The sequence below is a fragment of the Carettochelys insculpta genome, chromosome 9, assembly GCF_033958435.1.
Source record: "Carettochelys insculpta isolate YL-2023 chromosome 9, ASM3395843v1, whole genome shotgun sequence".
NCBI classification, from domain to species: Eukaryota; Metazoa; Chordata; order Testudines; family Carettochelyidae; genus Carettochelys; species Carettochelys insculpta.
The window spans coordinates 57620388-57636336 of record NC_134145.1 but is presented as its reverse complement, the minus strand read 5'-3'; the positions used below and the strand labels follow the sequence as shown (position 1 = coordinate 57636336).

General features: G+C 47.2%; 1 protein-coding gene across 1 annotated transcript in view; it reads left to right on the top strand.

The window, feature by feature from the left end:
- Positions 1-15949, top strand: part of CACNA1E (calcium voltage-gated channel subunit alpha1 E) — a 245656-nt gene that overhangs the window by 190009 nt on the left and 39698 nt on the right. Inside the window, exons 27-31 of the mRNA XM_075003399.1 lie at positions 5557-5568; positions 9444-9540; positions 11920-12080; positions 12997-13134; positions 13892-14093. Coding sequence (XP_074859500.1) covers positions 5557-5568; positions 9444-9540; positions 11920-12080; positions 12997-13134; positions 13892-14093 — 610 coding nt within the window. The remainder of the gene's footprint in view (positions 1-5556; positions 5569-9443; positions 9541-11919; positions 12081-12996; positions 13135-13891; positions 14094-15949) is intronic.

Below are 15949 nucleotides of genomic sequence, written 5' to 3'. Positions count from 1 at the left end.
TCTGTGCCACCGACTGCAGTTCCCTAGGGTTGCCTCGGTTGGTGTTCCATTGGGGCGCAGGCTTGCGGCACGCGTAGCATCTCCGTTGTACAGAGGGATGAAGGGATGAACAGCAGCCAGTCGGAGCAGGGGAGACGCTTTGCATTTAGCATGCAGAGAGCATGGGGGAATAACTTGCCACCTGGACCTTCCGCACCACTTACTACACCAGGATAGCACTGCGCTGCTTACCCTGTGCTTGTGATGAGGACAGGGCCTACCAGCCGCTCACGCTGATGACACAAGGGTCTCACCCCAGCCAAGGGGGACTGGCTTTTTTCATTCCGTTTCTGAGGGCCATATTTGGGGCTCGGAATTCATTTCCTGCCAGTTTGCTCAGGCCCTTCCCTCCCATTGAGTTGAGGGGCTGAGCCGTACTTCCACAGGAAGGATGGGGGCGGGGACGTAAGAGTTCTGACTCCCTTCTGATGGGTGTGGTATGAGAACCTGTACAGCAGCTCAGAGGAAGGTGGCTCCCTGCCTGGTGACCCCTCTGAGCAGGGCCTGCTCAGCGCTCAGGCACCTGCGGAGACAGGAAGGAGCGGAGAGCAGGGCCCTGTGTTCCAGCATGCCGTGAGTTTGTCATGTTGTTGTTCTCTCTTTGTGCCTTTGAAACGTGCGCTGGTGGCTTTAGTGCTGGTGGAAGGGAGGGACTGACAGCCGTGGAGAGTGAAGCCCTCTGTTTGTCCACAGCTCAGGTACTGTGTAGGGGACCTCTGGGGTCATTAGGGTCCTGAGGCCTGAGGTCACTCGATGGATTATGGGCCATAATCCATCCCTTGCCTTTCTGTGTCCCTTTTCCCGCTCCCCCCGGCACATCCACCTGCTCATTCTCGTTTCCTCGCTCCCACGGGCTCATTCGCTGGCTCTCACTCTCGCTCACTCTCTGGCTCTCTTTGCCAAGAGCCCTGGAGAATTCAGCTTGCTCTGCGTCTGGCCCAGTTAGCTCCTGCATCTGGGGACCCAACCAGCAAGTGACGCTGGGGAATGAGGCAAGCCTCCTGGGACCCACCTGCTGCTATATCTTGGGGACTGAGCCAGGCTGCCAGGTGACTGAGCAACTGAGAATGTATCTCTGACTCCTTGGATAGTTTTTAGGTGATTCAGAGAGTCAGCCGGGACACGAGCTGTCTTGCGGCTCTGCCAGCCTTGCTGCCTCCTGTCTAGGTTCTCTCCCGTGGTGATTGAACTCCTCCTCACCGGAGCTACTGTTCTGTAATCACTGAAAGTTTTTGCCATCTGCTGGCTGCTGGTGGCCTGTGTGACCCAAGTCAGCAGCTTCGCAGTCTGTTTCCCGATGGACAAGAGTCTGCCTCACAAAAACCGCTGCCTCAATTAGCACTAACTGACCCCCACCTAGAGTTCAGCCTCAACAGAAGGGACAAGGGTGGATTGAATGACATGCAATGACTACGCTGCTCTCTCACCTGCAGGGGTGGTCCTCTGCGTCAGGGCTGGGGCACATCAGCAGGGCAATGAGCAGGAGCTTGCATTGCCACCACGCGGGCCAGGCCTGGTATGCAGCTGAACAGAACTTCAGTCTGCAGAACGTCTGTCGGATGCTGTCTCCATCACATCCTCTCCCTCCCAGCAACCCAGACAACAACCAGGCTCCTTCCCCAGTGTTTTGTACGCACACCTGACTTCCTCAGTGACTGGCAACTGGCTCTTTTACCTCTATGGCCTCTCTCGGAGGGGGAATCTATCTTGTGGCACTGGGAGCAGCTGAATTCTCAATGGAAACACACCACCATTGATTTAGACACTCAAAATTCCAGCACACCGAAGGCTCATACGCCTTCATGTATGTTTGCAGCAAACATATATGTTCCCCTGTATAGTGGTTCTAGAACAGTAATTGCTTACTCCATGTGCCAGCACTCTTTATAATGTAAACTCACAATTTTTTTTTCCTGGGGCAGTTGTCTTCTGTTTCTGAGAAACAAACTGAGACTCAGAAGCTTGGGTGGGGAAAGAAGACAAGAACTGCCTCAGTGTAATGGCAGCTTCTCCTTTGTGAGTTCCAGTCAGCTTTTACATTATAAAGCATTTATAAGAACACCTGTCTCTCCTTCAGCTGGCTTGTCACCTCCTCAGCCTGGTGGGGCGAGGTTATCTCTGGCGCGCTCTGCTGACGCCCTCTGTTCCTGTGGAGATGCAGAACGTTCACCAACTATAAATGTCCGTAGCTACCTGCCTTGCTCCATTGTGTTTTCCAGGGGAAGCCCCTCTTGGGTTGCTCTTGAATTCACTTTTCTTTTCCCTGAATAATCTTTGTACAGAATTTGGTTTTCACACAGGGGCCATGCCCCCCTCTCCTTCGTCCAACTGCAGTTTGTGGGGTGAACTAAACAAAGACATGCAGCCTTGGGGTTTCTGGCTATTTGCACATCTAGCTGGGTTAGTGCCATGCTTTTTGCAAAGCCGGAACAGTCTTACAGCTGTTCATTTGTGGTGACCCATAATGCCAGGTCTGTGGGTGATGTCAGTCTATTTTGTTACCCATCTCCATAGAGTAGAGTCTTAAAATTGGGGGAGTTGAGCTCAGTGATAGATGGAAAACAGGACCCATGTGCGGTAAGGTGGGGAGAGCTGGAAATTGGAAAGGTTGGTATGCATTCGAATGTCCTTACAAGATATGTCACCAGGTTTAGTCTTTCCTATGAGAAGAAATGCTAGACCCTATGTGGAGTATTTGAATATCCCATAATGTGTAGAAGTCTTGACATCTTATCTTCAAGGAGGTTTGGCCCAGGATGCTTCCCCATGGTTATGGAATCAGCCAAGTGTGTCTGATGTGATGCAGTGGGGACCAGGCCAGATGTCAGAGGAATGGGATAGAGGCACAGCATTCAGTCTGTTGTTTGATGGCACATCGTTGTCACAAAACAGCCATGCAATCCTTGTGTGTTCTTGTGAGGTTGCCACACAAATAGCCACAGCCGGCTTCTAAGTAAAAACTAATCCAGACAAACCCAGAACGGTAAAGCCACAGATCCATGGATTACCTGCTACCTCACCATCTCACCTGAACCTCTGGTATACCACCTTAACTCCCTGTACTCAAAACTCTGCCTGGAGACCTAATGTGTCCAGCTAAATGAAGTGTAAATAACTCCCGCACCCGAAAATAAAAAGTTTTCAATTATCTTTCTTTAGTCTCCCCTCATGCTCTTTATTAGATATGCAAACTGCCAGCACTCATTTGTAGCTTTACATGGTCACCAAAAGGTGGTGATGGCCATTTCTGCAATATTAAAAGTGCCAGGACTTCTTGAGAATGGGGATTTTGGGCCATGGTCCTATCAGTTCTCACGTTAATTTGGCCCTGAAAAATGGGGAGAGAATGAAGCAGGTCTTTTGGTCCCTTGGTAGTGGCAGGTTTGTGAGCAAACAGCCCTACCCTAACACCCAGCATGGAAGAACGTTCAGTGCCGTGGTTGGCAACAATTTCAGAACCACATTCATGGTGTATATTTCACTTTTGGCAAGTTGTGTGTGATTTTAGGTTGCTCTGAAGCCCCAGCCAAAGCGAGGCAACGTGCAGGTTGCAGCAGAGCAAAGCTAGGTGCTCAGAGTATCCCCAGCAGATATCTAGCAGGGATTTGGCTCAAATAAACATGGGGAGCCCATGGATTTGCCACCGCTGCATACATCATCAAGGCGGGTCAGTGTTCTCTTTGACACGCAGCTGGTCGTGCTCCCTCCAAGGAGGAGTGGCCTGTCAAGAGTGCTGAGAGCCAGCTAAAATTTTAGAAACTTCTGGGCAGGGCGGGAGTTGCACTGGCAGGAATCTGTACACAGCATTTTTCTACGAGGCCACAGAAGTTTGTCCTTTCTGAAGCGCATGGCTGGGGCCTGCAGTGCTGTAGGCTTTGCCGCAGACTTTCTGTGTGACCTGAGGCATGCCTCTTTCTCTGTGCCTCGGTTCCCCGTCTGTGAAATGGGGATAGTAATACTTATCCATCACCCCCATGAAAGAGGGATGAGAAGTGTTCTGTTACTGTAGTGATTAAAGCTGGTGATAAGCTGCATAGAAAAGATGATCCAAGGAGAATGTGTGTAGGTGACAGATCAGGGTCACAAGGCCTTGCAAACCACTGCTGCAGAGATAAACCTTATAATGAGAAACCAGCAAAACCTTCAGTGCCGACAGAGTTCAGGTGGACCTATAGGGCAGCAATCTAAATTCAAGCCATAGCTGAGACAGCTCATAGAACACGCTTCCCTATAGTAGCACCAACGTAGTGGAGACTCAGAGGTGAGCTCTGTCACACACACAGCCATTTGGTTAACTTGGATTCCATCTAATCTTATTCACCTGCAAATCCGATGGTACATTGGCCAAATGATCTCAAGGAAATCCTGGCCAGTTTAGAGAGAACACTGTACCCAGCGACATTTTGAGCAACGTTGTGATTGAATGAAAGACCATATTTTCACCCAACAGAGGAGAACCTTGGCACAAGAGGAGTTGCAAATTGACCCAAGCTCCAATGAATCCCCGCGCTGAAAACTTTAGCTTAATTATTTTGTGTGTACACACACACACACACACACACACACACACACACACACACACACACACACACACACACACACACACACACACACACACACACACACACACACAGAGCCTCCAAAGTATATAATGCTCCAAGCATGTGTCCTTCAGGACTAAACTGGGGTGACCACCACGTTCGTTCCATGTTTTATCTACTTTAGTCTTCGGATAGGAGAAATGTAGAGCTGGGCCTGGTGTATCATTCAGAATAGCTCGCTCCTCTGGCTTCTCTTGTATTAGGTTATGTTTCCACAACGTGGAAGAGTGACCTGGTTGGCGTCAATCTTATGGGGTTCGATTTCATGCCTAGTAAGGACGCATGAAATCAAACTACCAGGGGTTGGCAGTCAACCCCTGTAATCCTCAGTATCACAAGGAGTAAGAGTGGTTGATAGGAGAGTTTCTCCCGTCGACCTCCCTCTGTGAGGACAGCCAGGTTAAATCATTTGTAGATATATCAATTCTAGCTATGCAATTGCCCTAGCTAGAATTGTGTATCTACAATCAACTTTAATGTCTAGTGTAGACCTGGCCTTAGCGACAGCAATTTAGCTGCAACTTCCTCTTCTCACCCCAATTTAGCCTACGTTAATCAGGATGAGGAGAGAGGTATAGCTCCAGGTGACACATGACTAAAGTTGTTCCTGGTTTCCCATAGAAAAGAGGTTAATGGCTGGAACTGTGATTCTTGGGAAAAGGAGTCTGAGTGGTGCATGGGTACATGGATTGCTTTTTCACTTCCCGTTGGGTTGGGGAAGCAAAACGTGTCCCTGTCATGCTGAAATGTGTAGAATATCAGAATGCCAAGGCTGTGAGACAGGCTTATGATTCCAAATCTAATGCAGAGCCCGTTCCCTGTCACCCTGGCTGTCTTGGATGTTCTTATCTTCTCTCTTTTCTTCCCACCTGTTGTCTGTTTTTCTTTTGTGGCTGCCTGACCGGATCACCCACAGGAACACACTGGGGTAATTATACTGTTTGATTCTCTTTGGGGTTACAAGCCAGGTGGGATGAGGTTTGGGGAATCTGATTTGTCCGTCTGTGTAGCTGGGAAGTTTTCTTATCCCACGTGACTTCCTGTGTATGTGTCCTTTCCACTTGTGTCTTGCAAAGTCATCAGCGCTTCACAAGAAGGAGGTAAAGGTGGAGAAAATTGGAGTGGGGTGGGGATATCAAAATCCTATGGGTGGACACATCAGAAAGGATGCAAGTTCTGTGCCTTCCAGTTGTGACTATTAGGGGCCATGGAACAGGTGTATACTAGATATCATAACAAGGAGAGAGAGGGAGATTTCTTTTCCAAGACAGAACACAGGATTGTGTGTGTATTGGTAATAAACACACAGTGGAGACTGCTGAAGAGTATCCTGCCTGTGGTACAATAAGAAGCCATGGTTACATGCCCTATCATCCTTTTGTTGCATAAACTAGTAGCAGGTGCTGCCTCAGTGAGAGGGATAAATGGCCTGAGCAGTCCAAACCTTGCTTTCTGCTGTTTGAGTTGTTCTGTGTTCCAGTGGTAGAGGTCGAGTGAATTATCCTCTCCACCTGGATGCATAGAACAGGACAGCAGGTCCTGTGTGTTTGATTTTGGACCCTGAAATGAAAAGAAACCTGAAGATCTTTTCCAAAACAGGCTGAAGTCATAACATTGTTCCCAGGGGCCATGTTAACAGCTAGTAAAAATGCCCGTGTGCCACTCTGTGACTCCTCTAGACTTACTCTCTGGGGATCATCGAGTATCTTGTGTAGGAGACCCCTGTGCTCCCATTAAAGACACTGCATTGTTTGTGTGTGTATGTGAGAGCAGTGTGAAAAGTAGCAATTTTGGCTGTGATAGATCATGGTAGGTGTGAGCAGCCCTTATGTTTTAGACACATTAGACAACCCTACATGAAATTAAGCTGAAATCGTTGAATCTTGACCATGTACAAAGTTAAAACGATGGAGAGTTTGACATACCCCGTAAATCCCAGCCCCCTGCTGACAGCCCCTTCCCTTGGTCTCAGCAGACGTCCCTGACATCTCTGAACTTTTCCACATTTCAGGAAAAATCACAAGCCCCTACGAGATCTCAGCATTCCAGATACATTGTGGCCTGTTCTGTGGAAACCTTCTGGCCAGCTAGTGCCCACTTCTCCCAGGGACTTTTCAGGGGTGGCTATATGACTGGTCCGCTGCCTCCTTCCGCTTCACAGTGAGGAACAAGTCAGACATGTTGACTTTCCCACTCCTTGCAAACCCTCAGCAGGTAGACTCAGGATATAGGTGCTGTGCTCTGTGCTCCATCCAGCAGCAATAGGAATAGAAATGATGCTCCTGTCCCATGTATGTTGCTTCACACTGCCCTTCACACTACCTAGGGATGGAAAAAATTAGAGGGAACTCTGGCTGAGACCCCAGGGTGCACTCTGCTATTGGAGGTTCAGCCTCGAAATAAAGCAAAGGGAAGTTCATAGCTGTCGGGACGGAGGAGCATTTCTTGGTCCCCCCTTGAGATGTCTGTCTTACTAAGCATTTGCAAAGAGCTGGCCGAGACACACTGCTTCAGCTCCCTAATGAAGAATGGTTGGATATGACAATTGTCCCTGAAAATCTCCTAAGGGGCTTGAAGACTTCTCCACTCCTTCTCCAAGCAGATTCCAAAAGACCAGGAGGAAGCCTGTTTGGAGATGGTGATCCAGGACCTGCCAAGCCAAAAGATGTCTGAGTCGAGGCAAAAAATCTGTGTTTCACATTTTAGTGCAAACCCTAAGCTCCCCAAGCTTCCTTGAAACCCCGAGTGAACTTATTAGGACAAGCTCACAGTCTGAGTGTCATATGTCAGCTACCGAAAGCTAGAGGTTCCCTCCCAATTCCTTTCACAACATATTCCTTGTAAGGAGAATAACTCACAGGGCTGGGGAGGGCCCATATGGGGCAGGGCAGGGCCCTCCCCATGCTGGGTGGGACAAATGGGCTGCACATTTGCCTTCCGAATAAAAAAATGGCCATCTCCCAAAAGGCTTTAAAAACACTCAAAAAGCGGGAGGTGAAAACTGCACAAGTACCACCACAGGCCAGGAGAGGCTGATAAATGCTCCAGAGAGAGGTCTCGATGTGTTGAAACATCTCCCACAGAGCAGCGTTGGTGCCAAAGCATGAAGTGGGTTAATTCCAGTGTTTGTGCGGTTGCTTTAACTGTGGTGTTTGTGGGGCTGTACTGTTACTGAGGAGTTTTAATTAGTGTTTTTCTTTGCATCTGTTTGTGGTTAGGTCTGTTATTGTGCTTTCTATTGTGTTAACCCTTACAAAAGGAGCCGTGTAATTAGAAGTGCCCTTTGTCATGTCTCCTTCTAGAGGTTTTCAAAGACAGCAGATGGATGCAAAAATGTATCATTCTCTCCAAAGGCCTTGTACATTTCAGTCATACAAAATAAGGTTCTGATTGTCCTTACAACAGAATCTTGGCAGCTACTCTCCTTGAGGGTTGCACTTTGGAGGTGGGGGGCCCAAGTCACAGTTTAAATCAGGGGTTATACAGTATTTCTTTGGACAAAAATCTCTTTTTCCCTATAATCATAGTCTAAAGTTATGCTATCGATTATCCATCAGTGATTAGGGGATGCAGTCTTCAGCCCAGCTAACTACAGCTAATAGCAGGCCACAGTGAATGGTCAGTGAGCACACCTTTTTTCAGCTGCAGAATAACCGAGGACATGAGCTAAGATTGTCTGCGATTTTCATGGAGGACAGAGTGAGCTGATACTAAAGACAGCATCATGAAAGAATCTATGATAGAGCACTTTGCCAGCAGTGTGAATTTGCATTCTTCTCTTTCATACTTTGTTGTTATAGCTGTGTGATTTCCTTACAGCAGAAGCAATTTTTTTTTAAATTGCAACGTAGGTGGCATTTTGTTCTTCTGTTTGCAAATTGCACAGGTCGGAGAAAGCATCTGCATTAGGAACACAGACTCAGGCCTGCCAGGCAGCCTGAGTTTATGACACTGCAGGAAAGCTGTGTGGCGTGCTGCCTTTTGCAACAGATGGCCCGGAACAGCGAGAGTGTCGGATCACCCGCTTTAACCTTGCTACCTCACTCTTTCTCACAGTGACAGGATTTGCTAAGGCCGTCGATGCTCATCAGAGACAAATGTGCTAACACAGATGTAGAGCTGAGTGCTCTGCTTGTCTGCCTCTGATCCAGTCCTCATTTTTCATTGGTAAACCTTTTCAGGCTGGGTTTGGCAAACTAACAGCCATGCTTCTGGAGGCAGGTAGAGCTCCCTGGAAGCTAATGGATTGACACCTGAAGCTCTGGGCCAAGTCTTCATGAGCAGCCTCTGTCGACAGAAGTCACTGTCTAAGGGGATGTCCCAGCAATATTTCTGTCAACAGATCATGTCTGCACACACATAAAAGCAGATCAAAAAAGCAATCTGCTCTGTCGACAGCGAGAAGCCAGACTGCCCAGCCCTTGACAGAGAGCTCTGCAAACGGGGCTGCATGGTGAACAGAAAGCCCTGTCTGTTGACAAAAGGACTCTGGAGTGTCTACACAGCTGTTTTGTTGACAGAACACTGATGAGAGAGGCATTGTATCTGAATGGGAGAGGTATAATGCTGCTGGTAGATGTGCCGGGTTTTGTTGACAAACTGTCAACAAAGCGCATTTGACATATCGACACCCACTTTTGCTGGGAAAAGCCATGCGTGTAGACCTAGATATCTCATGTGTGCATGTTTTGGGAAATAGTCAGTGCTGTTGAAAATCTCCAGTGAGTTCCTCCCAAACTCGGGAAGTTTATTTTCTCTCTTTGTTTTGTTTTTGGGTGTGTGCACCTCCTTCCAACTCTGTAGGACCAACAAAGGCCGGGATATCAAAACTATTAAGTCTCTGCGTGTGCTCCGGGTCTTGAGACCTCTGAAGACTATCAAACGATTGCCCAAACTCAAGGTAATGCTTCAAAGTCTCTGTCCTTGGTTCTGTTTCTCCCCATGATTAGCTAGAATCCTTGTGAAATAACGATCAGAGAGTCTCCTCCATTGTAGAAGAGAGATCCTTTCACTGCATTTGACTTCCAGCCTACGGAATTAGAACCGCTTCCCCGGTTAGCAACAGATAACGTAGTGCTTGTGCTTTGTATCAATTGCCTTTTGTTCCCACACCTCAAAAAATTAACAAACCTCTCAGATTGATTTACAGGTCTCCTACACACTCAGTCATCAGTCATGGCACCTCACTAATAATAAGCATACAGATAATTTGATACGTGGCTACTCAGTCATGTAAAGTAGGTGTGGATTCTTAAATGCCCATTTGATGTGGGACTGGAGAGCCCTGTTTCAGCACCCATAACATACAGGAATCATTTAACCTGCCACTGCAATGAGAGAGTGCCTCAGTAGCTGCGTCTACACGTGCACGCTACTTCGAAGTAGCGGCACCAACTTCGAAATAGCACCCGTCGCGTCTACACGCGTCGGGCGCTATTTCGAAGTTAACTTCGACGTTAGGCGGCGAGACGTCGAAGTCGCTAACCTCATGAGGAGATAGGAATAGCGCCCTACTTCGACGTTCAACGTCGAAGTAGGGACCGTGTAGACGATCCGCGTCCCACAACGTCGAAATTGCTGGGTCCTCCATGGCGGCCATCAGCTGGGGGGTTGAGAGATGCTCTCTCTCCAGCCCCTGCGGGGCTCTATGGTCACCGTGGGCAGCAGCCCTTAGCCCAGGGCTTCTGGCTGCTTCTGCGGCAGCTGGGGATCTATGCTGCAGGCACAGGGTCTGCAACCAGTTGTCAGCTCTGTGTATCTTGTGTTGTTTAGTGCAACTGTGTCTGGGAGGGGCCCTTTAAGGGAGCGGCTGGCTGTTGAGTCCGCCCTGTGACCCTGTCTGCAGCTGTGCCTGGCATCTCTATTTCGATGTGTGCTACTTTGACGTGTAGACGTTCCCTCGCTGCGCCTATTTCGATGTTGGGCTGAGCAACGTCGAAGTTGAACATCGACGTTGCCGGCCCTGGAGGACGTGTAGATGTTATTCATCGAAATAGACTATTTCGATGTTGGCTGCACGTGTAGGCGTAGCCAGTGTGAGCCCCAGCCTCTGCAATTGATGCCCCAGTCCACCAACAGATTTTGGGAAAGCTCAGGTCTTGCTCTAAAGGTCTGTCTTTAGCTCCACCAAGGCTGCCTGAGAGCCATTTACACTGAGAACTGATCCCTTTTCAGCATTGCAGGTAGTTCTGATGCTTCCATGTGGCTGGCTGAAGTATCTATTACACCCCCTGCAGTTCTGACTTAATTAGGCTGGAGGAGTCCAGAACAGAGTCGGTTACTGCAGTGGAGCCTGCGTGAAGTGGAGACAAAATAAAATAAAATACAATACTCCATTGCAAGAGTAAATTCACAGGGCCCAATTTTTAAAACCAGCCTTCAACTGCTAAGCTGCAGTCGATTGCAGGCACAAATGACAGCGCAGAGCTCTAACTATCTGAGCCGCCAGTACGGTAGGTAGGTAGATATTCAAAGGGGCTCCTGCAATTACAGCTACTATTGGTATGTTTGTGTTACTGTAGTGTCTAGTACTGTCATGGATCAGGACCCTATTATGCACGATGATGCATAAACAGAAAACAAAAAGGCAACCCCAGTTGCACTGTCATCTTCACATGCTGGGTTGATCACGGAGCACATAAATGGAAGCTTGAGTTTTAAAAAAGAGGCTGATAGTATACTAAAAGCAGCTGAATGCTTTTACATTAATGACTCATTTAAAAAGCACACTCTGTTGAGAGTGAGCCTTCTAGAGGTTATTTCTGAAAAGCATATTTTACAAAACAGCAGCATTCTTTTCTGTGAAACATCTGGTAAGAATGATCACATTGGAAGGATAAACATCTAGTGCAAGTAAGGTTATGGATCTCATGGCGGTCTGGAACACCTGCCTGCAGTTCTTTTTTTCTCAGGCCTACTTTGTATTTCGATCGTATTTAGGGCAGTCCACTCTGTCTTGTTGGAGATGAGGCTAAATAAAGAAGAGTTCACTAATTGTTTTTTAGTGCTACTAATTGTACTTTGTTGCCTGACACATGGTTGTGAAGAACCACGATATGGTAAAAATATCCATTGTGCAGTGTTTCCTATAAGTGATTTTGGGATGTTCTGGTCATGTATAAAATAGCCTATTCTGCCTGGGACAATGTCTGCTTCTGGCACTATTTTCCTACCAGGAATGAGACAGGCCTCCTCAGGTAGTCCTCTTCAATAGCTTTGGTCAAATCCTCTGCTAAAAATCCATTGGTTCTCTGTGGTGAATCATGACCTTCTCTTGCAGGCTGTCTTTGACTGTGTAGTGACTTCCCTGAAGAATGTCTTCAACATACTCATCGTTTACAAGCTCTTCATGTTCATCTTCGCTGTCATCGCAGTCCAGCTCTTCAAGGGCAAATTTTTCTACTGTACGGACAGCTCTAAGGATACAGAGAAGGACTGCATGTACGTACTGCTTCCACAGCAAAAGCGTCCGCTCATGCCAGTGGTGTGGAGAGTAGATTCATGCAGGGATAGTTGTGAAAACTCTGGTCCTTCTCCTCTTGAGATGCTGGTTAATAGCTAGTTTGGGTTCTGAAGTAAGTCCTTGGTCATGGGTTGGATCTGCTCCTCATTTCCCAGGGAAACAAAGCCACAAAGCATTGTTTGAAGGACTGGTACAGTTGTCTGGATTACATGTGGACTGAGCTCCTTTCTCATCCTTTAAGTCAAATGTTGATCCCTTTCAAAGTGTGGTCCCTGCCAATCCAGGGTAAAATGGAATTAGTATGGAAAGGCCAGTCTTTAAATGAACAGTGAGCATTCAAAGACAGACTGGTCTTGTCAAGCTAGAGCTGTGCTTTCTTTGCTCCAAGGGCATCTCCTGCACTATCACCACTGTTTTCCAACCCCTTTTCCAGTTAAAAATTCCCTGGGGGGAAAACATGGTTCTAGAGAGCTTGCTGCCCATTTCAAAATGTTACCATTCACAACTGTGGTGGGCTAAGAATCTGGAGATGCAGCTGCCTGAAGAATCATGAAATCTGAACTCTCCTTCTGCCACATTCTCTGTTGTGAGCTCATCCGACCAGCTCTCCCTTTTCACCCCTTTCTTTCATTTTTATTTCAGTCTTCCCTTGTCTCTTTCTGCCTGCTCTTCTCCCAGGCTCTGTTTGCTTCTTTCCATCTTTTTGTTTGCTTTTCTCTCCCTTTCTCCATCTCTTTCATCCCATTCGTCTCCATCTCCAATTACTTAACTCTCTCTCCCCATCGAGACTCATCCATTCTTCAGAGGGGAGAAAATATTCCTTCTGCCCCACAAAATTAAAACCTTAAGCCACACTCTTCAAACCAAGCAGTATGTTCTGTCCTCACTTTACAGAGGGAACTACGTAGACCACGAGAAAAACAAGATGGAGGTGAAGTGTCGTGAATGGAAGCGCCATGAATTTCACTATGACAACATCATTTGGGCTTTGCTAACACTCTTCACTGTCTCCACGGGAGAGGGGTGGCCACAGTGAGTATTGTGCTTCGTCCTGTCTGCTTGCCAACATCTGTGGGCACAGAGTTCATGAAGAAACCTCAGATCCCCTTTTGAAGAGCTGTTTACATGGTGGGTCTCATAACCGGGGGTTGTCCAGGTGGGAAGGGAGTAGAAGACACTGAGAGAAGAGTTGCGGTGAAGGAGGTGGGTTGAAGAATTATATCGACTTGTGAGAATGCTCATCAGTTACTGCCTGGAACCCGTTGCCATCTTGGGAAGTGATGCTGGAACAGTCCACTGCCTTGAGTGAGCATGAGGGGAATTTGAGCCCAGGCCATCTCCCAGCAGAGAAATTCAGTGGGCTGGTCCATTCCCCATGTTGGCAGAACTCTGAGGCAATCTCCTTCTATGTGTGTGGGTGACAGGGTGCTCTGGGAGACCCCCTTTTTATGAGGGAGATATGTTTAACTCTGGTAAAGACCATCCCCCAGGGTGGTCAATTGGAAGGGCTCTTGGACTGTCATAGGAGAGGGAAATATCTTGCCATGAAACAGGTAATCAGCACTGTCAGTGTGTGTCCATGTCTGAACAGAGAAGGTGTGCTTTATCACCATAAGCAGTATGTACAGTGGGGAAAGACGAAGGTGAATATTAAAGACGGTACCATTGGATACATGCTGTTCTCCTGATTGAGTACAATGTGAAGAGGCACCTAAAATGGACCAGCCATTGGCATTTCTCTAACTCTTTATGATTCTTGATTCTCTTTTTTTTTTTCCTGTACTTCCAGGGTGTTGCAGCATTCTGTGGACGTGACTGAGGAGGACAGGGGCCCCAGCCGCAGTAACCGCATGGAGATGTCCATTTTTTACGTGGTATATTTTGTGGTCTTCCCTTTCTTCTTTGTCAACATCTTTGTGGCTCTCATCATCATCACTTTCCAGGAGCAAGGAGACAAAATGATGGAGGAGTGCAGTCTGGAGAAGAACGAGGTAACACATAAAAACAGGATGGCAGGATGATTTTGTTTTGCATGTGCTATGGCAACAGATAGCTTCAGGTGTATACCATATTGTGGTGAGGGCTAAGCCTGGATCAGTGCCAGTGAAGTTCTCTTCAGCCCAGACTCCAGCTTATGAGATATCTGCCTTCTCTTTGCATTTACTTCTGCACTGTAGGGTATTTTAATCACACCTCAGTCATTCTCACTGATTACATTTCTGCCCTGACCATCCAGGCAACAACAGCTCACCAGGCTTCTCCATGATTTGAAAATGAAAACCCATGTGTGGCCACTGTGAATGGACCCTGTTGGCACTCCAGCAGAAGGGATAGAGAGCCATGGTCCCTCCTCTGCCTGCTTCCTAGCCAGAGAGGACTTGCCCTAGGCTGGAAAAGGAAAATTATTTTCCTTGTCAGTAATTTATCCTGAATTATGGACCATTGAGAGCCAACGTTTATTTGGTCTAAACTAATACTACTGTATGTGTTGAGGTGAATGAATCGGTTACCCATTAATATAACAGCAGCAGTAATATAAGAATGATTATCCCAAGTCAGATCAGTGGTTCATCTTGCCCAGCATCCTGTCTTACAATGGCCAATGCTAAGTGATCCATCCCCTGTCATCCAGTCCCACCGCCTGGCAGTCAGAGGCTTATGGACACCCAGAGCGTGGGGTTACATCCCTGCTAATCTTAGCTAATAGCCAGCGGTGGGGCCTAGTCTCCATGAACTTATCTAATTCTTTTTTGAGCCTAGTTATGTTTTTGGCCTCCACAACATCCCCTGGCAAAGAGTTCCATTGGTTGACTGTGCCTTGTGTGAGGAGGAACTTATTAAACCAGCTGCCTGTTAATTTCATTGGGTGACGCCTAGTTCTAGACTTGTGAGAAGAAGTAAATAACACTTCCTTATTCACTTACTCACTTGCATTTATGAAGAAAGATTAAAAAGACTGGGACTTCTCATCTTAGAAAAAGGGAGACTAAGGGGGGATGTGATAGAGGTCTATAAGGTCATGACTGGTGTGGAAAAAGTGAATAAGGACAGATTATTTACTTGTTCCCATAGCAAAACAACTAGGGGGCCACTATATGAAATTAATGGGTAGCAGGTTTAAAACTAACTAAAGGAAGTTTTTCTTCATGCAGCGCATAGTAAGCCTGTGGAACTCCTGGCCAGAGGAGGTTGTGAATCATAGGGCTGGAAGGAACCTCAGGAGGTCATCTAGTCCAGCCCCCAAAGACTTTAACAGGGTTCGAGAGAGAAGTAGATAAATTCATGGAGGTTAGGTCCATCATGTCTATTAGAACCAGGATAGGTAGGAATGAAGTCCCTAACCTCTGTTTGTCAGAGGTTGGAAATGGATGTCAAGAGAGGGATTGCTCTGATGATTACTTATTCTGTTCACGCACTCTGGGGCATTGGCCTCTATCAGAAAACAGGACACTGGGCTAGAGGAACCTTTTGTCTGACCCAGTGAGGCCATTCTCATGTTCTCTTCCTCCACACCAGTCATGATTTTATAGACATCTGCGATATCCCTTCTTGTGGTCTCTTTTCCTAGGTGAACAGTACAATTTTATAGTCTACACTCACATGGAAGCTTTTCCATGCCCTTAATCATTTTTGTTGTCTTTCTTTGTACCTTTCCCAATTTTAATATATCATTTTTTTGAGACAAGGCAACCAGAACTTAGGTGGTATTCAAGGTGTGGGCGTACATGTATCTGCCAGGGTTTCCTGTGCTGTTACTCATTAAATGATCCCAATTAATGGATGAGTTTTAAATGGTGACTCAAGGCCATTTCTTACCTGTGTGGAAATGACCACGCCCTGGCCTAAA